Raw genomic sequence first — 23,250 nt, 5'->3', positions numbered from 1 at the left:
AACCCTGTGTGGGAAACTGCTGTGTTAACATCTCTGGCTGTTATAAACCCTGTACCTGTTCTGTTTCCTCCAAATTAAGTTTTAAATCTCCCCAGACAGCTGCTGGCCTGGTGTAAAGGCACAGAGCTTGTCTTTCATCCATTCATTTATTTTTACTTCTCTTCCCTGCTCCCAGGCTGCTGACATCTCTGTGTTTTGAGAATGATGCCTGTCAGCTGCTGGCAGTGGGACCAGGGAAGAGGAGGGCAATGCTGGTTCCTTGTCTGGCTGCTAGTGACAGAGGGCACAGACCTGCCACTTTAAGGGTATTTCCAGCTGCCAAAGCAGACATGCTCTTCCCGCTGCCATGGTGTCTCTTAAAGAGCCTGCGCTGTCTCTGCCTTCCCTCTCCTACTCCCCTCCTCCTCCTATTCTCATAACATCACAAGCTGTGCCTGAGGCTCCGGGAGGTGAAGAGAGGGGGGAGACACACCGACCCTCACAGTCCCTGATCCAGGGGGGCTCAGCATTACCTGCACGGTTAGGGGTCTCAACAGAGGGTCCAGCTCGGTCATCCCTGAGCTGCAGTGTTCGGATTAGAATGTTGTGTGCACACATCGCTGGGTGCCTGCTGTGACTGACAGCACGGGAGCCCCTGGACTAGCATTGTGTGTACAGTTCGGGAACTGAATACACACAGGTCCAAAATGCCTGTCAGGAGAGGTCATGTGGCACCCCAAAATACCTTTCTGGGAATCATCATCCGGAAATTTGAAGGGCAAAGTAAGTGTGCAGATTGTACATATGTGACATATCGTGAGATAGAACATGTGCAGATACTGTACACACATCATACAGTTTGGAAATATTTGCATTTCTCTTCTGTATGTTTCAATGTGTGATTATATAGACATGTATAATTATGTGTAATTCATGTAGTGTGTGTGAGTGTGTTTTGAATTTATATCCATATAGTTGTCTTTCCACCTTTAATATACACTGTGTATCCAGTCTATATTTTGTACCATCGTTGAATGTCTCACTCTATCTTTAGCCTGCATAACATATATTCAAGACTTAAAATATTAAAACCTATTTCAGGTAGAAATAAGAACACACACACACATATACATACAGACACATACATACATACACACACACATACACACACACCACACACAAACACACACACACCACACACAAACACACACAAACACATAGAATTTAATTTCTTACTCAGTACTGCACCCTAAATGTTACATTCAGGTAGTGTTCAAAGTATCAACACAGAAGACTTTGCATTCATTATGTTTAAACTAATTGACAGGTGCAAACTCCATGTTAATTCTTTATAAATATAAACAAACATAGAGTAGTGTGTGTGGTGTGTGTGGTGTGGTGTGTTGTGTTGTGTTCCTAGGTTAGCACCTAGGTTATCCAGGTATTTGTTAGCAGGGAATTTAGTATACAAATCAGGAAGATTTAACTTTTGTCTGCAAGAGTGCCATCTTCGGAAAACAGAAATCAAGGTTTGTTGTTTTTAATTTAGATTTGATTTAGTGTTATAGCATTGCCAGGTGTGTTTGGTTTTCACCAGGAAAGTATTACATTTTCTACTGCATTCAAAAGAAGGGTTATGTAATAATGCATTAGTGACACAGTGAGCTGGAATATTGGACAGAAAAACAGTCTAAAAATATAGGTGACGTATGTATATATATATATATTTTTTTTTTTTCATCTGAAGACGAGATAGGTAACACAAAGAAACAACGTAATTGAGGCTTCCATCACTGAACTGTTAATCCAAATGCTTTTTATTTCATTCTAACTGATTAGTATGATAATATAACAACACATACCCAGCCACCACGTAATGTATGTGGGATGCTGTGATTATATTATATACATTACACAATAAAAAGAGGAAGACAACAATATAAGGGAAAACCTAATACGTGGTCATAAATATGGCTCTTGACAAAGGCAGGATTTACTGCCGAGACGCGCGTCCAGCCACTTAGTGTGCTGATGCACTCATTCTTTTAGTTCACTTTTCTATTGAGGGGAGAATAGTTTGTCTATCCGTTTGTGTTAGCTGCAGCTCTTTATGTTAAACACGCAGGGCAAGCTACATTGAATCTTTTAGCTGCCATGAAGTAGCAGATAGCCTAGGTGATTAGGTTGGATACTCTAGCCATTTCTCTGGATAGCCTCCTAGTTACGGAGGGTTATTAGCACAGCTGGTTTGGGAGTAGGGTTTGGCTGCCATTGGTTTTATTGTGGGGTTATGCCTCCATCCAACTGGATGCATGTCTACTCCCACTACTCTATCTGAAGGGTCTTATTCATAGAACCCCACTGGCTATTACTTATCTCTGACTATCTTTTCACCTACTGTCCTACACATGTCCATACATGTTCTGTATGCTGCCTGCTGTGTAACTGATATCCTGAGCACCTCGGACGTTTTGCTCTTCTTAGGATATACTATGCATATTGTTTTGTGCATGCAGCACACTTAGGTTTTATATAGGGACTTTTAGACCCTTATAGGGATTTTTCAGTACCCTTTATAATTGTAGATTATTACAAGACACTTTCTCCTGCGCTCCTTTTTTTCACTTTACTCTGACTAGCGTATTGTAACTTCAGGATCTTGTTAAATAAAGTTTATTATTATTTTTCTTTGTTGCTTTGTCGTTACCTTTGACTGACTCTACTTAGGAGGTCATTTCTGTAAGGAGGGTTTCTACCTTTGGTAGGCAGATTCATTTACCTCATTTTTATCTTTTTACATTACACAATAGGTGACAAAAGTCATTGGCAGCGTAATGTGCTGTTTATGACGATCCTTTGACATCCACTGTCATTACTGGATCGTGAGCATTTTCTGAACTGAGATTTGTAGGTGATCAAGACATCAAACATTCCCATGTTTCCCCTGGTGTTTATTCAAATGACACATGCAAGATAAGCTGAGATAATTACTTCCCAACACACTCTGTATATGAAGGCAGTAGCTCATTAGCAAGCCCTTAACAATTGATTTCGACCATTGTGAAATTTTAATATAACCTGTTATATAATATCTGGTTAAACCATCCGGCCTTCCATACATTTTGTGCACGGTTTCCTAAATTCTAAATAAATATATATATATATATATATATTAATATATTTTTTTTGCAGGTATGCATGAAATAAAGCATTCCTTGATATTAATATTTTTCTCAACAATTTATCAAGTACAGAATGCATGATTGCATCATCTAATCTAAAAACATTAGTTTGTCGGTCAACCGGCAGTGTCACTTAGAAGCAAAACACTTTTACAGCTGAATCAGCAAAACCTATATTTTTCTGTATCAGTTAGAATTAAGCCTGAGTGTGCTGAACTGGGGCACAAACACATATTATGTTATAATACTAGCGACGAATAAACACTTTCTAGGTAAAGAGTTTTATTAAAAGGTATATTAACTGCTCTGTTTTTATTCCTCTTAGAAAGAACATTGCCATTGATTAAGTATCTCCTAATTTACTCTACACATATATACACACACACACACACACACACATACACACATACATACACATACACACACACACACACACATACACACATACATACACACACACACACACACACACACACACACATACACACATACATACACACACATACACACACACACACACACATATACACACACAAAAATAAACAAAAACATCATCATATTGGGATACAGTAGGTTCTTGTTATACTATGAAAACAAAAAAGTGATAATTAAAAGGCACTCTAATACAAAATATGTGCCATACAATAACTATTAAGTTGCAGATTTTATTAAGTATTAATTCACAAGCACACCTTCTTTTTATGTATTTATTGTTATAATATTGTTTTGTTTGGATTAAACATAAAAAAATAAATCCTTTAAGAACCAGAATGTATCTCGTGTTTAGAAATGAGCGTCATTAAGTTGGGTGATAGTAAAATAAGCTGTTACAACGTGCCAATGGTGTTTACCAATTTTAACCTACTTATTGGAAAGTGTTGTATAAAACATATATACATAAAATTAAGGCTCACTACATTTGCCCAAGGTTTTATTTGGTCCTTAGGCCAGTGGCAAAAAACTAACGCTTGAGAATGTGTAGGCAGTGGTATTCTGGCTTTGTGCCTACCCCCACCCCTTCCAAATGTATCTTCCTGGCAGACACACGCCTTAACTGATGCATGCACTGTCATACACTCACTTATAGTTACATAGTCATTGTCACACACACTGTTTAACCAACACACACTTTCACTGAAACATACACATTCACAGACATACGCACTCACTCATTCACAGTTACACTCACTCACATTCACTGACAGACACACTAACACACACACACACTGACGCACACATACATACACTGACAGATACACACACTGACAAACACACACACACTCACTGACAAAAACATGTACACTCTCAGTGACAGACACACACTCTCACTAACAGACACACACTAACACACTCACTAACAGACACCTTAACACTCTCACTGACACATTAACACTCTCACTAACAGACACACACACTCACTAACACACTCACAATTTTTTAAAAAAAATTTTTAAATTCAATCCACCCCGCCTCCCTACTTTTGGGAGTGCTGCAGTGGATTCTTCCCTGGGGTCCAGTGGGGTTGCTGAGGGCTGGGCTGGCAGGCACGCGAACAGGTGGTTGGGCACTGGGACAGGCAGTCAGGCAGGCTCATATTGGAGGCGGCTAGGGAGCTCTGATCTCCCTGTTAAGCTCCTTTGCGCACCTCTTAGTGATGCCGGAGCCAGAGTAACGTCATATTCTGGCTCCGGCATCATTGCAGTGCACGAGCGGGTGCTGAACAGGGGAGAGCTCAGGGGACAGTGCTCCCTGGCGCGCCCCGCAACATCAGCACATGCCAGCTTTGGGGGTTGGGGGTGTGCCAGTCAGCCTGCTCCTGGGCCCCCCCGGGACAAGAGGCTGGCAAGGCATTTGACAGGGTGATTGGGGGGCGGCTTTTTTGCCACCCCCCTGAAAGTGCCGCCCAAGGCAAATGCCATGTCAGCCTCGCGGTAAATACACCGCTGTGTGTAGGCCTTGGTTAGCAGAACATTTTAGGAGGTACTGTACAATGCCAATAAAGTTTAATATATTTTTTTCAATCACAAAGATGGGTATCAGGCCTTTTATATAAGATATACTTTTTGCTCAAATTGTAGTGAAGTAAAAACTAAACAATATCTAGCCCAACACGGGCAAGATTAATTTGTTACTATACTTTAAGAATACCGAATACTTGGGGATTCTCACCTAAAGTTGATATTTTTCTGTTGGCTATTTTTTTTTTTTTTTTTATTGATACCACTTTAGTGTTTATAAAGTAAGACCTGCAAAAGATGGACGTAATGCCTTGGTCAAAAACTCCAAGGCTGCTTTGAACTTTGTAGGGAAGAGAATCCATGTACTTTTTCCAAAACATACCTTTGTTTATTTAAACAGATTACAGACATCCATAACATGAGATACTTGTAAGCATATTCTGCACGGTTGGTTACCATCTCAATGGAACTAACCCTGGTACCTTCTGTGGTGGCCAACTCCATCCAATCTATAAATTGATAGCCCCATCCCATCATAACGCCCAGAGATGTCCTGCAACTGAGTTTATATGAATACAAATCTTAAACATGAGATGGTTTCCTTATATTTTACTTATAATTATCCTCAAGAGTATAGGAATAAATAATACACTTAATACATTATTATAGCATTCTCTTGACCAATATTAATGCATTGGATGTTTATTGTCTAGTAATTCTAAACTATATAGTATTAAAGCTCTTTGTACTGTGTAGTAGGCTTGCGCAAAACAAAATAATGTTAATATTGAATATCATAGAGCACCTTTGCACTTATAGATAAATCTTAATAATAATTAGTTCTAACTCAGGTTACAGAGTGCCACTCCCATGATTCTAAATTAGCAAGTGGAAAAAATGACTGGTAATAATTCATGTTTACAATTTAAAGACAAATATTGTGATGGTTATTTAATAAAAGAGTAGTTCTCAGGATTGACCAATTTAAAATGTTGTCTTAAATGTAATATTGGTAATACACTTTCAAAAGGCCGTTATAACCACAAATGGCAGTTAAGATATTCAAACGCAAATGAAACAAGATAACACATTACTGGTAACACATGATCTGGAAGTGAAATAAACAGTCACTCTGCTCTTTCAGATCACAATCAAGAAAGAGTATAGAGATTGTATTTTTTTGTCATGTAATTAGTCAACAGCACTTGACAATCAAACTGTTCCTTAAGAGGTTATCAATGTAACTGAATCCCACAGGAAAACTTTTGTCTAGGTATATTAGACAATGAAAAGTAAATACATTCTAAATCTGCTTTTATATATTCACAGAGATAATATATCAAAGTGTCTAAACAATCTTTATACTTCGCAATATTTTTCCATAAAATAGGACAATGGGGACATGTCTCATTAAATAAATGTAGGTCTCAAAGTGCCTATGTAGGGAAAAATGCCTCCAAAATAAAATCTATATACTAGGCTCGAACAATTGCAATGAGATGTAGAAGGTGATATATAGATGCAAGATAATTGGTTTGTTTCATCTATGACAGAACCAGTTAACATGGGGTGCAAATAATTAACTGCACATAAGGCTACTTGTTAAATCACAGAAAGGACCATCATTTTTATTTCCATTGTAATTAAGTAACAATATTAGTGATATTATTGTAACTTTTTTGCTAAACAAGCAAGTTACTAACATTCGACCAGTTACACAAACTGTTTTAATAATGTGTATTAAAACTGCATTAGATTTTCATTATATTGGATTTTTTGTTTAACATTCGTTTAATATTTTTTTTTGTCTTACTCACTTTTCTTTGTATTACTGTTTTTTATCTACACTCATCCTCAAACCATGTCTCAAACATCCAACTTCGGTGCCATTAGTCCTCTCTATTCTCATAAAGCAGTTTAATCACTAAAAAGAAAAATAACGAATAATACGAATGAATTGAAGAATTCAGACTAGAATAGCCATGCTGTGACTATAACTACACATTTTCCAAAACTAGACTTTGCATTTCTGTTTTAAGTTCACTACAGTTTGTTACTTAGTGAATAAACCCTAATATCTTCTTTTTCATTACCCACCCACTGAGTAGGCCTTCACTAATTATAAGCCACAACTCAGTAAGACAAGGCAACTTGGTTATGTTAAGCAATATTAACACATGCTGACTCACACAACACATAGGAAAGTGCTTCTCCATCTTTTCGTGGTGATACCCTCTGTGAGAATGTGAATGACTCACACTCTAATTGCTAAGAAGAAAATATTAATCTCCTCTGTAGCCAGTGCATTATTGCCATAAGTATACTTTGGAAATCTGTAACATCTGAGACAAACGGAAAAAAACCTAAACAAGAGAGCTTCATTAATTAGTGTGGATCTAAGGTATCTAATTTATGATATGATTCTATAATCAATTGTTTTATTAAAATACCTTGAAAGTGAATAAAGTATTTCTGAAAGCAGTTTCTAAAGTTTTCATGATGATAAAACTTTTTATGAAATACTCTTTTTGACTAATTTGGAATTTCATTGCAAATTTAGTGCACTCAATAGATATAAGACAAAATATAGTGCGTTCAAATATGACAAATATGGCAAATTTAGGCAGTCAAGGGTACTTGAATCCAGCCAGGTGATGCAGTAAAAATACAAAATATTTATTTCTCTTGATTTAAAAATATCCATAGAGGACAACAAAGAAAAAAACCTTGTACGGTGCTTACCCATAAGCAACCAAGTGGATAATCTGCTCGGTCTCGTTTTTGGGTGGATGGTAAAGTGAATTTTAACAGTGAATTTTTAGAGTGACATTTTTACAAGTATATGGAACCTATAAACATGAAAACTATTGTGCATTTTTGGATTTAGTATCAGATATTTAAAAGGTTCCTATAGTTCCTAAACAAACCCTGGCACTATAGGCTCCTGGGGCCCCCCTCCCATATGGTTGAAGGGGATAAAACCCCTTTAGCCACTTACCGATGTCCTTCGCGCTGGGTCAGGCGCTGCCCACGCTCCTCCCCCGCCCACGTCAGCCAACGGGGGAGACCTGATGCGCATGGCCGCGCACACATTAGACTTCCCCGAAGGAAAGCATTATTTAATGCTTACCTGTGGGGAAAATCTGTTGCTGGAGGTCTGTGAGGACGTTCACCGTCAGATAACTGACCAAAAGTCTGTTTGGATTCCGGAAGCCCTCTAGTAGCTGTCTGTTAGACAGCCACAGAGGGCAGAAATAGAGCTGCAATGTAAACATTGCAAAGTTTTACATCCAGCACGAAGTGCAAAAGGGTCACAGCACCCAGACTACTTCAACTAGCTGAAGTGGTCTGGGTGCCTACAGTGTCCCTTTAATGCATGTTGCCTTTCGTAATGTTTATTTTCTTTAGAAAGCTATTCAGTATTATTAAATACGTAAGCAAGTTAGATAAGGACAATAAGGCGAAAGATTATTTCAGGGAAGAGATTTATTGTTTATCAATTAATAGAATTGGATCTAACTAATGTACTTAAGTTAATATTTAATAATGTAATAGTATTCAGCATTCACTATGCAATTTGTATATACCAAGTATGGCCAAAAGATAGCATCTTGATACTTCACAACAGCTGGATGTCCACCTTTTGGCAGCCTTGGTATATGACCCGAGCCCAAAAGTATGTGGACACCTAATCTAATTGGTCACATATGCCAATTTCTTACATGTATATAAAATCAAGAATACAGTCATGTTGACAAACTTTGGAAGTTAAATATCCCATCCAGCATAGATTTTAACGCAACACTATCATAAAATGACATATTTCCAGCAAGTTGCTTTGTTAAATTACTGCCCTGCTAAAGCTGATTTGGTGACTTGTAAATGCAGTAATTTGAAGTGAGAATGTCTGAAAGGAAAAAGAGTAAAATGATAGTGATACAACAACTGAGTTGTGAAGTCTGAACTACATACAATGTGCCTGGCCGAGGTTGCGGCAACCAGTTCTGAATTCTAAACTGACTCTGGAACCAATGGCTGCAAGTAAAGGAGTTCATCTGAGTCTTCAAGGACTATATTTCCATTAACAGCTGTGCACAAGCCTGAGCTTTTACATTTGCAATGCTGAGAATGTCCTGGGGTGATAAAGCTCACAACCACTGGTTTCAGAAACCATTAAATCTAGCTTGTATGAATAGTAAATGCCAGGAAATCTTTACCAAAAGAGGCATCATAATTAATGACATCGTACAATGACACTTAGAATAACTATCTTCTTATAATTCTATGATTACAGTTGTGGCAAACCTAGCCACTTCTGAACTATATGTATTGTAGGTTGTCCATAGGCTGAATGTATACTGTAAATCTTTACCTGTAATAATGCTATGTTACAGCCGTTCGCATACTGGCCGCCGTATCCTGCCAGCACACAAAGCATTCGTTGACGGAACATGGCTATTCCGGCCGTTCACCGTACGACTGCGGGCTCCCCAGGTAGACCACACATTCACCAGTCGTGTGGCACCAATTAATCGATTGCAATAATGTTGCAATCGGTAATCAAGGGCTCTCCTAGGTGGCCGCCGATCGGCTACCGACCATGCGGCGGTCGGCCATCTTGGATCCTTTGTCTCTGCAGCGGTGTTCGGTCGTCGAGAGCCTGGAACCGAAAACGGCTACTCAATGATCCGAACACCGCTGGACTTCCAGAGCGTTCGGGAGTGCCGCGTTGGATATGTTGTGTTCCCCATAAATGTCCGGTACTGTTGGACCGAACTCCATGTTTGAATGTATTTTGTGCGGCGTTCGGTTGGTCTAGCTGGGATCGGAGCGGTATTCTCACTAAATGTGCCCGCCGACCCCAGCTATCTACCGAACGGTCCCTCGTCTAAAAGCGAGTAAAAATGTATAAAATATAGATTTCTGTATAAATTGTCGGTTTTGCGCCACGAGGGGATAATCCACTTAATCGTCCATTTTAGTGGGAGTATCCCTCTCGTGCCGCAATGCCTGTTGGGATAATTACAATGCCTGATGGGAGAAATCCCCTGTAATAACTGTAAGGAAACCCCTTGCACGGGGAACTGCATAAATACAGAAGTCTGTGAATAAAGCGTGTTAGTTGACTCCCAAACTGTGTTTCGTCCGGTTATTGGGAGGATGGGGAATATTGCCGTGCTTTCTGTCTTGACTGTGGTTTTCCTGAAGATACCAACGGATATCGTGGACTAATATACTGCGTTCCGTTACAACAGTTTAGGTAGGTAATTTTATATTTCAGCATTTTATTATGCCCCCATGCAATTATCAAGGTTTATGTGTAGAGTTGCCTTATCCACCATGTTTTACCAGAGACATTTTACCATGTTGGTTGGTAGATCATTAAAATTCTGCCATAGACTTTGTAGGAATCCTGCACTCTTTATCGCCTGAGGCTCCATCAACAGTTTTTGACTTAACAAATATTGCCCATCAATTTGTATAAGTGGCATGTGTCCTGGAAACATGGTGAATGTGACTCCATATGCATGTGGAAATACATTGAAGAATGTATCTCACCTTTACAGAGCCTGGACCGAAAACCCATCCAACATCTTTGAGTTATCCTGCAGCAATGTCCAAATATTTAGTTATAGCTACAAGGGGAGGGTGCATTTAGACTTTAACTTCCACTATGTTAGATTGGGATGGTCAAAGAGTAAGAGTGTTGGGTACATTGTATGTATAGAGAGATAGTTTAAATTCAGTGGTTATCAAAGATTGCACGTGCATTAAAATCCCTCTGATTTCTTGTTACAGATAAGAAATTCATCATTGCTAATGCAAGAGTTCAGAATTGTGCGATTATATACTGCAATGATGGCTTCTGTGAAATGACTGGATTTTCAAGGCCAGATGTCATGCAGAAACCATGCACCTGCGACTTTCTTCATGGTCCTGAGACAAAGAGACATGATATTGCCCAAATTGCGCAAGCACTTCTGGGCTCAGAAGAAAGAAAAGTTGAAGTTACCTACTATCATAAAGATGGTAAGTCCAACATTTGAAGCAGTTTGATTATTATAAATTAATGGCAAATGTAAAAAAAATGCACTGTTAACTCTGGAACAGGCTACCAATAGTACATTGATTAGAGCTATAGTCTGACAAAGATGGTGTTAAATAATGAATATGCTTGAGATAAAGACTCTCCTGAGCATCATACGTAGTGGTATAACAGTGCTTACAGCAGTGTACATAAGATGTAGGGCTCTGAGGCTGCAGCCCTTTTGTTTTTACTGCACAAACACAAGGGAGTTGAAATCATTGTTCGTGCCAAGATAGATGTGTCAGTCCCTCTCATGGTCCAGCACTTTGTGTCAGTAAGTCAGTTGATTCATCATATCCAGGCACAATCTGCCACAGTCCTCAGAGCACAGAGGGATGGAGCACGGAGTTGTGTCTGTCTGTTCAGACACTGATTTTAACTCCCTTAGTATGTCCCACTGGTTTCAGAAAAAAGTGCCTAAACAAGAGGGACGTAATTATGAAAGTTAGGGGGGTCTTTTCATTAGGGATTTTCTAGGTGAAAGACACAGTTTGCTGCAATTGTATCGATCATAGGAGTCATGAATCGCACAGTTATAATGCTTGAAGTTTTACTCTTGTTATTTTTTATGAGCTACAGATAACAGTTTATTTTGTTCAGTAAATGTGACTGTTTGTGTTTGATAATTTGATAGTAATGGTGTAATATATTTACTTAAAATGCTTCTTGAGGAAGTCTAATAGGTTTCACATGATTTAGTTTGTAAAATGTAACTGTAAATGTAGCTTTCAGATGGATGAAATATCTAAACAGGAGTGATATTTATTTTTTGATTGATTGATATGTATGATTGTATTTGCTGATAGTAGCTGATGTATAGGTTTTATGTTGTGTTCTGATCAGGTTGTTTTACAGCGATAGCATTTTATGCTCATTAGTTTGCACATCTATCTTATGAGTGGCTTTGCATAGCTTCTTATTTTTTTTCTATATCAAGCAAATTGAACTTTACTTGGCACCATTGCCAACTATAACACTATTAATGCGTTTAATATACTTTTTAGTCTGGAATCATCATTATGCAAATTTGTATTTGTAAAAAATATTTATTGTGACATCAAATTGCCGAGATAGCAGAGCTATCTAATGTTTGTTATTTTCGCAGCTAAATGAACACTCCAAGAGCCATAACCACTATAGCGTGCTGTAATAGGTTTTGTGCCAGTAGTGCCTTGGGCCCACCCACATTCAGGGGCATGTAGACACAGAATTCTAAGGCATATTCATGTCACGACATATTTGACAATTGCATATATACAGTAATCAGCTATAACATTAAAACCATGCCTAGTATAATCACCAAGTCAACCTTGTGCTGCCAAAATAGCTCTGATGCATCAAGGCATGGACTCCACAAGACCTCTATGTTTTTCCTATGGAATCTGGAATAAAGACATTAGCAGCAGGTCCTTTAAGTTCTACAAGTTGCAAGGTGGGGCCTCCATGGATCAGATTTGTTAGTCCAGTACATCGCAGAGATGCTCAATGGGATTGAGATCTGGGGAACTTGGAAGTCAAGGCAACGCCATGAAATCCTTGTCGTGTTCCTTAAACCCTGTGGCAGGCTGCATTATCCTGGTGAGAGAGGCCACAGCCATCAGGGAATATCATTGCCAGTAAGGAGTGTGTACATGGTCTGCAATAATCTTTAGGTAGGTGGAATTTGTCAAAGTAACATTCACATAAATGCCAGTTATCAATGTTTCCCAGCAGAACATTGCCAAGAGCCAGGGCCGGATGGGCCCACCAGGATACCGGGAAATTTCCTGGTGGGCCACGGCATCTGGGATCGGCTGAGATCCGTAACCATCAGACTCCTGTAATTTAAATATTTACCCCTTGGACTATGCCAGGCTGTGTCAGTCCGAAGGGAGTAATGAGGTAGTTGCTGGGGGCAGGTGCGGCCGCAATTAGGCTGCTGGCAAAATTTACATCAATTTTGGCCGCTTGCCCTGCCTCGCACATAAGCCCCGCCTTCTGATGATAGCTCCACCTCCGCACACAAGTCCCCCCCCACATACACACACTTTGGTGACCTTGCTGGAAGGAAGCGGACACAAAATGGTAACTTACCTACCAGTGTCAGGTAAGCTTCAGCCATGACAGTGATTTTGTGTGTGTGCCTGCTAGTGAGTGAGCATGTGTGTGTGTGTGTCTGCTAGTGAGTGAGTTTGTGTGTGTGTGTGTGTGTGTGTGCCTGCTAGTGAGTGTGTGTGTGTGTGTCCCTGCTACTGTATAATTAAATGTTTTACTCTGAATTGACCAATATTTTATAGTAGAAAAAGAAATATAAAATATTGGTCCTTTCAGAGTAAAACATTTAAAATACATAATATGTAAGAGTAAAACATTTAATATATATAACATGAAAGGCTATGTATAGAAATATACATTAAAACAGGATCAGCGTCTGATCCTGATGAAAGTCCCAGACGGGACTGAAACGTTGATCCTGTTTTAATGCATCTTCAATAAAGAACACATTTTTACATTTGAGCTACCGTAGCTCTTCTATGCGATCAGACCAGATGGGCTAGCCTTCACACCCCATGTGCACCCATGACCCTCAAACCAGTTCACCGATTGTCCTTCTTTGCACCGCTTTTGCTAGGTACTAGTCACTGTATATCGGAAACACCCCACAAGACTTGCTATTTTGGAGATTCTCAAATCCATTTGTCTAGCCATCATTATTTGTGCCTTGTCAAAGTCTCTCATTTCTTTTCGCTTGCCCATTTGTCGTGCTTCCAACACATGAAATTACAAAACTGACTGTTAACTTGCTGCCTAATATACCCCACCCCTTGACAGGTGCCATTGTAAAGATATCATCAATGTTATTCACTTCACCTGTCAGAGGTTTTAATGTTGTGGCTGACCAATGTATATATAATGTGCATTAAACCAATTTTTTAGATTTTGTGCCTGTGTCAAAAAATAAAAATAAAGATCCATCTGCTTAATGAAAGAGATGTCCAGTTGTCTCTTTTAGCTTTAGTTACTATCTTATCTTAATGGACACTTATCAACAGACTGGGTGACAGTAGACTGCATGTGACAACAAAGAGTTACCCTTGACAATTATTTCCTTTATATAATCATTATCATTAACAAACACATGACACATATGATAAGCATAACTTGTTTTGTGATAAATGTTAAAGTGAGTAAAATTAGCTTCATTTATCACACATTCAAACAGCTTCCTTTTATTACTTTGGGATGTATTCACTAAACAATGAATGACATTAATTTCGAAACAGGCTTTGCAAAACTTTGCTGAAATTTTTTTTTGCTAAAAAAAATTGCTAAGCAGTGATTATTTTTATTTTTTTAATTTGACTATTTCTGCCTAAATTGTATTAAGTTTTTAGATCACTGCAATTCACTTTTTAGAAAATCAACCCCTTGGTGACTGGATGTGCACTTAATATTAAATAATTTATGGAAGGTAATCAGAAGGGGGTTTTGATAGAAACATTTAAATACAAAAAGGGAATCAACACAGTAAAGGAGGAGACTATATTTAAAAGAAGAAAAACTACCACAACAAGAGGACATAGTCTAAAATTAGAGGGACAAAGGTTTAAAAATATCAGGAAATATTACTTTACTGAGAGGGTATTGGATGCATGGAATAGCCTTCCAGCTGAAGTGGTAGAGGTTAACACAGTAAAGGAGTTTAAGCATGCGTGGGATAGGCATAAGGCTATCCTAACTATAAGATAAGGCCAGGGACTAATAAAAGTATTTAGAAAATTGGGCAGACTAGATGGGCCGAATGGTTCATATCTGCCGTCACATTCTATGTTTCTAATTCAAAGAAAAATTGTGTGGTGTATTCACATTTGACCTGCAAACGACCAACTAAAAAACAGAAGAGAAAATCTAGCAGAAGTTTGACAACTAATCTCCACTCACAATATTTAATGTGCATACAAATTACTATATGATAATTTATTCACTAAACTATGTATTCTGAAATATTTACAGGAAAATTGCAAATTTATTGCCAAAATAGCAGTACTATAAACCTTCTCCAAAATCTATTTTGGTTACCTTGATATATTTGGCCTGCAAATTGCTGTTATCAAAATTCTCGGTTTAGTGAATAAATCCATATGCCTTATAGATTTCAAATCATTAACGCTTGATGATTTATGCATTAGCGTAGGGATGCCAATTTTTAAATAGTACACTGGTAACATACATTTCCCAAGTCAAGAGCTGATACAATTTTAGCCCGGAGCGATATTTTCCGCAAGAGTTCCCAGTGGTAATCTAGATTTGCTGACTAATCACTTAACAAATTCTGACACACTGGACCATTTTTTCCTCATTTCGTTTAGCTGCCTCTTCATGAAGGATTTAATTTTTCTCTTTGGCTATTTTTTTTTTTTAAAAGTTAGCTGTATTCTGATTTGTATGCAATTCAAGTTATGCTGTCAAACGCTTGACATTTAGATAACAAATACATGCAGGATTTTGTAATTTTATACAAACTGATTATGGTTTGGAACAATTGTAGCATTCTCTGCTGTACAAGCATAGAATTAACCAGGGGGTACATGTGGTCAATAATTTTAAAGTGCACAGTATGCAGTTTCATTTTATTTTGTATATATGTATTTTGCATATTAGTATGTATTTAGTATATATATATATATATGTATTTTGTATATATGTATTTAGTATGCTTTCCAGCTGATATAAATTGCATAGATCAAATTGTATAAATCAAATCATATTTAAACATGGCTTTTTTTACTATGTATATGTGTGATGAATGAATGGAATGGTTCTAGGGGATAAACTGCTAATACAATCGTTTTCTGCTGTGGGACCCTAGTGTTGGACTAAACAATGCATTAAGGGACAGTTAAATGTTAGTAACTTATATATGTATTTTCTTTAAAAATGCACTAGAAATAGGGGTATTTTAGTCCATTTTAGTTCCCTATAAAGCTATATAATAATAATGTAATTTCTTTACCAGAAGCCCACTGGACCACAAGGGGATGTATTATTGTCCCCTTCATGGCTAGAAGGCAAGCAGTAAAGGTATACATACTATATATAAAAAAGGCATTATTGGTTTCTGTGTGGGGAGACTGTGTTTAACACAGCCACATACTGTCACTCCCCCTTTACACTCACCACCTCACCCTTTCACAATAATCCCCTAACTCTGTTACGCTTACTCACTGCCAATTCGCACACACCATCATCCTGTCACACCTCCCCCAAATCGTGTCACACTCACCCCCTCACCCTGCCACACTCACACTCTTTATCTTGTCACACTTGCTCCCTTCACCCTGCCATAGTCTCCCCCCCTACTCACCCTATCATAGTCACTGCCTAAAGATAGTCATTGTTATGCTCAGTCAAGCCTCACACATGAAACACAGCCTCACCATAAACACAACACACAACACACAAAGACCACAAGCAGAACATTTTGTACACAACACAATTGCTTTAGAAGCCACAGCAACTGCCATGAAAGCAGGTGGTGTATGCATACTGGGATCTCACCGATCTCAGCGTGCACCGACTACCTGCGCTTGCTAGGAGAAATAAGGGGAGCCCAACTGAGACTTTACCCCAGGTGAAAAAATGCCTAGCTTCACCACTGTATGAGATTTTTACCTTATCATTTTATATAGCTATATAGTTATATATTCATATACTGCCCGTTATTGTCAAATAGGGTTCACAAGTCAGTCATGGGCTTAAATTTGAATTTTAAGCCTTCATCATTTCTGAATACCAAAGAGGCTGTATTGTTTATATTATTAGTCGATATTCCACATAGCAGAATCCTGAATGGTATTGTGCTCTCCATATAAAAGTGATTAAACAGATATAATCTATACATTGTCATATGTGGGAATGTTTGCCTGTACTTGGTGGCTAATTTCCAATACTCCAGGTTTTCATTTTCTGGGCTAGAGGAATGACATTTAGCATTGCCAAACTGTTTTCTTCACACACCCCACCAATGGTCTTTTGATCTGATCCTGTCCACGTTTTTGGTCTATGTGGGACTGAATTAATTGGGTAAGTAGCAGCTGCTACATTGGAGTGTAACTCCCACTAATCTCCAGCAGGCATGTATGAGATTAGCAGTCCCTAATGCATTGTGTGACACTTGTAATGCAGCATGGGATTTGTAAACATGATCTGATGAAGTAACAAGCAGATCACGGAATTAATTTGCTTTTACATTCATTTTCAAGCATGCTGAAGACATTGTTTTGTTAAAATTGCCATGAATGATTGCACATCAGATTTGCAAATGACTATATAAAATGCTTTCTCTAAAATGATTACAACTGTTTAATGGAGAAGAAGAATAGCAATGTTTGGCATTCCTCTACTACATGTCTATTTTTAATTAAATATGTCAAAGACAGCTTGGGAAATCAAATAGACTAATCTTAAATTAAAAAAAAAAATGTATCAGAAATACAACAACACAAAGCAATAAATTTAGATTAAAAAGAAGGAAAAAAATAGATTATAATTGTAGAAATGCCTTTATTTATTATACCTTTATATGTTATAGTAATTGGCCATTAATCGTTACTTGTTTATCAACCAGTTTACTATGTGTCATTCAGTCTGATATATCATAACAATTTTGAGATATTGTAGAGTCACTCAGAAATTAAAGAATTTCTGATTCAAATTCCAATAGTTTAGCAGTCACCGTGGACATTCTATTGAATTCCTTGGTGATTTTTGTACATTTTGAAATTTGCACCAGAATGTCTTTTTGTATCACCATAGCATTCTAAATTCAGATATTCACAAACTAGTCTGGTTTAGTACCCAGTTGGGTCTAAGCTGCAAATACATTCTTAATGTCTGTTACATTTACCACCAGCCCGAAGCTTTATGTGATAAGGGATATATAGAGCACAGCTGTTTTATGATTCAAACAGTTATGGTGATGAATTAAGCATTAGCTAGTGCATATATTTAGGTGTATGCAGTTTATATAACAGGGTGAGAGAAAAACAATGATATTTAATAACAATAATTTACTATTGTATTGTTGTTGTTTTTGTGTAGTGCACATCTAATTATGCTAATGTCTGCAAAATAATTGGGTTTTCTATAGGAAGATACACTTCTAAATATCATTTGCTACTTGGGGAATTGTTGAAAATTGAACAGTGAAATGTAAATATTAGGTTAAAATTGCAGAGCTAAAAAGCTGATTTGGAATTTTTTTCCAATATGACCATATTGATCTAAAATGTGTAATTCCCTAATCAATAATTTAATGAATAACCTTCTTCCCGTGATCAAGGAATTAGTATTCGCTAATTATCAAGCTATCTTTCTTACCTGCCTCACAGCAGGGGAGGGCTGGCAGCCTAGGCCTGGGGGGCACACACTAACAAATACACACTCACTGACAGGCACACACACACACTCACTGACAGACACACACACAGACACACTGTTACAGGCATACTGACTCACACAGACAGACATACTGAGACACACACACACGCAAGCATACTGGCTAACACACACACAAACACACAGACATACTGGCACACACACAGAGACATACTTGCACACACAGAGATAGTCATATTGAAACACACAGACATATTGACACACACAGACATACTCATACACACACACACAAACCTTACACTTTTAATGCAAGTAGACAGGGGCTGGGTAAGGGGACAAGGCTGTAGTAGGGGGCTAGGGGCTGTAGTGGGGGGTCTAAGCTGTAATTGGGGGGTTAGGAAATGTAGTGGAGTGATAGGGTAGGTTGATGGCTACAATTTGGAAAAGGAGCTGTGGTGTGGGTGATATGGGTTGCAATTGGGGGAGAGGAGCTGTAGTGGGGATGGTATTGATGCTGTGGTGTGGGGGCATGGGGCTGAGGAAGGGAGACAGGGGCTGAGTAAGGGGGACAGGGGCTGAGGAAGGGGATCATGGGCTGAGGAAAAGGACATGGATGAGGAAAGGGACAGGAGCAGGTGCCAACAGCAGCCAGCAGTCAGTGGAGTTGGCCGGCCTCTCCTGATGATGTCACAAGGAGAACTTCTTCTGCTCTTCTCCCAGACTCCCCAGCGCTCTTGGGAGAAGAGCAGTGAAAGTCACGCCCCCTCCTCCTGACATCATCAGGAGAGACCAGCCGACTCCACTGGCTGCAGGGAGAGAGGTAAGTTGAAAAATCTGAGTCCCCAGCCAGAGGCAGCGGATTCAGATTTTTCCTTTTTTCTGGATGCGGATGGCTCTGGATTTAGGGCGGCCTGGGGGGCAATTGCCTCTCTACACCCCGTCCCAGTCCGACCCTGGCTTACAGCCATCTGTTATTCACATCTATATCGTCACAATTTCCTATCATTTGTAATCATATGACTTACTATATTTAGAATATAATGTGTCATATAAATTATCAGTATTATTAGCGCAGTATGCATCTGTGAATTATATTGCCTAATGTCAAGGAATGCTCTGATTACTCAATAGTAATACATATTATCCTTTCTTATGCTTGTGGCTTGTAAAATTATTATCTCAATTTCTATTTGTAATTTCTATTTGTACTATGATTAATTTATTACAGAAGTCATATAAGGCAAGGCTTTTGTGTTTGTCCAGTCTTAATTTATATTTTTCGGAAACCAAATCTGAGTGGAAATAAAGTGTAACAAATCATTAAAATACTGCCTATGATGTGGCAGCCAATTAGAGTGCTGAATAATCAAGGGTGTAACACATGAGGGAAACAAAACCAAACCATATATAGTTTTGTTCTATGAATACAGCCATTAAAACTGCATGAACATAAGCGCGCTCACAGGCCGCAACTATATCTCTAAGAGACAGATGATCCTTCCTCGTCACATAGAAGGAAACTTCATAGCTACTGGCATACAAAGGAAGGAATAATGTTGGTGACACTAAACTCATTGATCCTTTACAAATGTTATATTTTGACAATATAGGAAATGTGCAGTAGTACTCAAGTGGTATAAACTTGTTTGATTTCTTTTTATTGTTTGCTAAATATGTGTAACTCATCTAAAAAAAACATTTTCCACAATCCCCTTCTTATCTACTCTTTCGCAGACATTTGTCACTTGACGATTGTTTCCTACGCTTCTCTGGAGCCATGGCTAACACTTATAGGAATAGGTGAAGAATAAAGATATGTTCAGATAGTTTTACTTTTGTATATTCTATCTGTTGTGAATAATAATTTTAAAAGTATACAATTACATTTTCTATTGGTTTTGGGATATCCAAGGGTATAGATCATATTACTATGCAACACACTCATTTATTGACTACAAAAGAGAAAAGACTGTGTTGACACTTAAGGACATGTAACCTGGAACCTTTATGTTTGGACAGATGATACATATAGTGTATTAACAAAAATTAATATTGCAGTCTATGTTGTGACCCTGTGATAGCAACAAGCCAGCTGATTAACATCGAGGGGAGCCTTGGTTTGTGTCAAACCATTCAAAGCATTTTCAAACTTAACACAGTAGTCTCTAGTGATTATAATGCTTAACGTGCCGCTTTTAAGAATCTTACTAAGATTAAATATTACGATTATTTGGCCCCTTACAACTTCACAAGTAAAACAAATTAGTGTCATACATATTTACGTTACCTAAATTTACACTTTTACATGCTTACGTTCTTATTTTTTTTTTGCTATCACTATGATGATGTTGACGTAATTTTTTTCCTACAGATTATTTGTACTTTGTAATAATTTATAATTAGCAATTTGTACTACTAATTTCTGTTGGCCATTTTTAAAATGAAATAGTTAAGAACGCAGACTTGCTCATCTACCATAAACATTTGAGCCAGTTGTCAACCAATGGGTTAATGTCTCCGATGAATTATTTTCTACCAGATACAAAACATGAGTGCCAACACATTTGTGTATGTATGAAAAGATGAACCAAAATACATGGCTTCTATTTACATACTGTGACAGGCAGAATGTGTTCATTTTATGATCTAGCAGTATCCAATATACAGTAGGAATATTTAGCAACAGATGGATAGTTATTTACCAAATGATCATGTGTGTCATAGACACCACAACAAAGAATTGTGTTGTTGTTTTTCTAAGCAGACATTTTGAAACCATATTTGTTTGATTTAAACATGTGTGTTTCAACACTGTTATATTGCCGGTGATGATGCACATCTCTTCCAAGAATTACGTCTTGTGTTTTATTTGAACCGAGAACATCAAGTTCTTTGCTGATTGATACAGCATGTTAGATCATGTTCTCCAATGATCTGTTAAACTACCAGAAATTTTAACTGAGAAAAACTAGAGTCGGCACATAATTACACAGTGGGAGTGATTAATCAAACTCAGAAACAGGTCAGCACAACCATGCCATTTATTGCGATTTCTTTGCTGAATTGAAAGCAGCTTCTGTAAGTGGAGAAATTAAAGGGAAGCTACGCCCTATAAATAAAGGTGCTAAATGTCATGGAAAATATTAGATACATGATGTATTTCTACTACAGGCTGATGTATGCATTTAAAAAAAAAATATATATATATATTTTTCAAAAGAGAAAAAAAAAGTCGTATACAGTAAATGTACAGCACAGAGTGTCGGTTGTTGCAGTTACAATCGAGACGGAATGGTGATATCTGGAATAGTGAACGAATACCACATTGAGTGTATTGCATAAGTCATCTAAAAATATATATCTTTAAAAACCACATGATAACAAACAATCACTGCCTGGGGTACTGGTTGGCCATGAACAAATGATGTTGTAAAATGCATTGCTAAATATTGAAAGTGAGGTGGAGCACTAGGCTAGCTGATGTCTCCTGTCTGAAGAAAGGTAACTCAAGGTTCCCAAGACTGTAAGTATTGAGGATATTTATGTTACATGGAAAAATATAGTTCTTCCATAATCCTAATCCTCACAACTCTCTGTACCCAGTCTCTCAGTGAAGGTGGGTACGCATTTTTCCAGAAGAAGAGGTTTAATTGGTTTGCAGCTGTTACTACATGTTTCAATAAAAATGCCTTGAATCTAGGCAAGAAATTTGGAAATAAAAAACATTTTATAGCAGTGGTGTCTTGGTGGTGATTAGTTGAGTCAAGGTTGTAAATCGTATTCCAAATTTCTCACTAGGAGGGCAAAGCCACCAAATATGTAAAGGCGTACCTCTAGAATTATGACACTGGCAGCATCTGCTTAATGCGTTATTTATGCATATTCCTTATGCATTTTGTGTGCGTTTATCATGTTAGCTACATGGTATTGTTGTATCTACTTAAAGAGTTACTCCAACCACCATGACCACTTCTGCTTTTTGAAGTGGTCCTGGTGGTAGGAATATGGATATGCAGTGTCTCAGTTTGGAACAATGCACATGTTAAATTATTAGCACTTGTGAGCATTCTGTTCCGGGTTGCCTAATGTCAATTCTGTCTTCCCTCACTCTCTCCTTGACTGCAGCACTCCTTCCTCCCTATCCCCAGCACTCCTTCCTCCCTAGCCCACTCAAAAGTGAGTGTACTGAGCAGCACTAGGAGCTTCGGGATGTAAAAGCTTAGCTTTAAACATTTTCCAGTGTTTTTTTTTGTGGGGGGGAGGTTAAAAAATAATGCTGAATAGAGCATAATACAAACAGGGCCGGCACCTTAGGGTGCATGGACCCGAGGGGCGCAAAAATGTCTGAGTGACTGGCGGGAGCATGGAGAACTTTGCTCCCGCCAGTCAATTTCTGCAGCAATCTAATCAGCTGGCTGGGAAACATGCAGCCACTTAGGGAAGGGGGCAAAGCAGCGAGGAGCGACCGCGGCCAATCTCTTCCTGAGCTACAGGCCGCTGGGATACATGACATCATATCCTGGCGGCCAACTGCTGTGGAGAGAGGAGGAAAGCTACAACAGTGCAGCGGGACCTCTGTTTAGCAACTATAAGAAACAGTAAGTCTCTGTGTGTGTGTGTGTGTGTGTGTGTGTAAGAGTTAGTGTGTGTGTGCGTGTGTGTAAGA

At 38.3% G+C, this 23,250-nt stretch overlaps 1 protein-coding gene across 2 annotated transcripts in view; it reads left to right on the top strand.

Moving 5' to 3' along the window:
- Positions 1 to 498: 498 nt before the first annotated feature.
- Positions 499 to 23,250, top strand: part of KCNH7 (potassium voltage-gated channel subfamily H member 7) — a 294,904-nt gene continuing 272,152 nt past the window's right edge. For both annotated transcript variants that reach the window (XM_063428623.1, XM_063428624.1), the window contains exons 1-2: positions 499 to 762; positions 10,919 to 11,149. In XM_063428623.1, coding sequence (XP_063284693.1) covers positions 687 to 762; positions 10,919 to 11,149 — 307 coding nt within the window. In that variant the 5' untranslated portion in view covers positions 499 to 686. The remainder of the gene's footprint in view (positions 763 to 10,918; positions 11,150 to 23,250) is intronic.

This window comes from Pelobates fuscus, chromosome 8 (genome assembly GCF_036172605.1).
Source record: "Pelobates fuscus isolate aPelFus1 chromosome 8, aPelFus1.pri, whole genome shotgun sequence".
Lineage (NCBI taxonomy): Eukaryota > Metazoa > Chordata > Amphibia > Anura > Pelobatidae > Pelobates > Pelobates fuscus.
The sequence above is the reverse complement of the archived record's forward strand: the minus strand, read 5'-3'. Positions and strand labels throughout refer to the sequence as shown.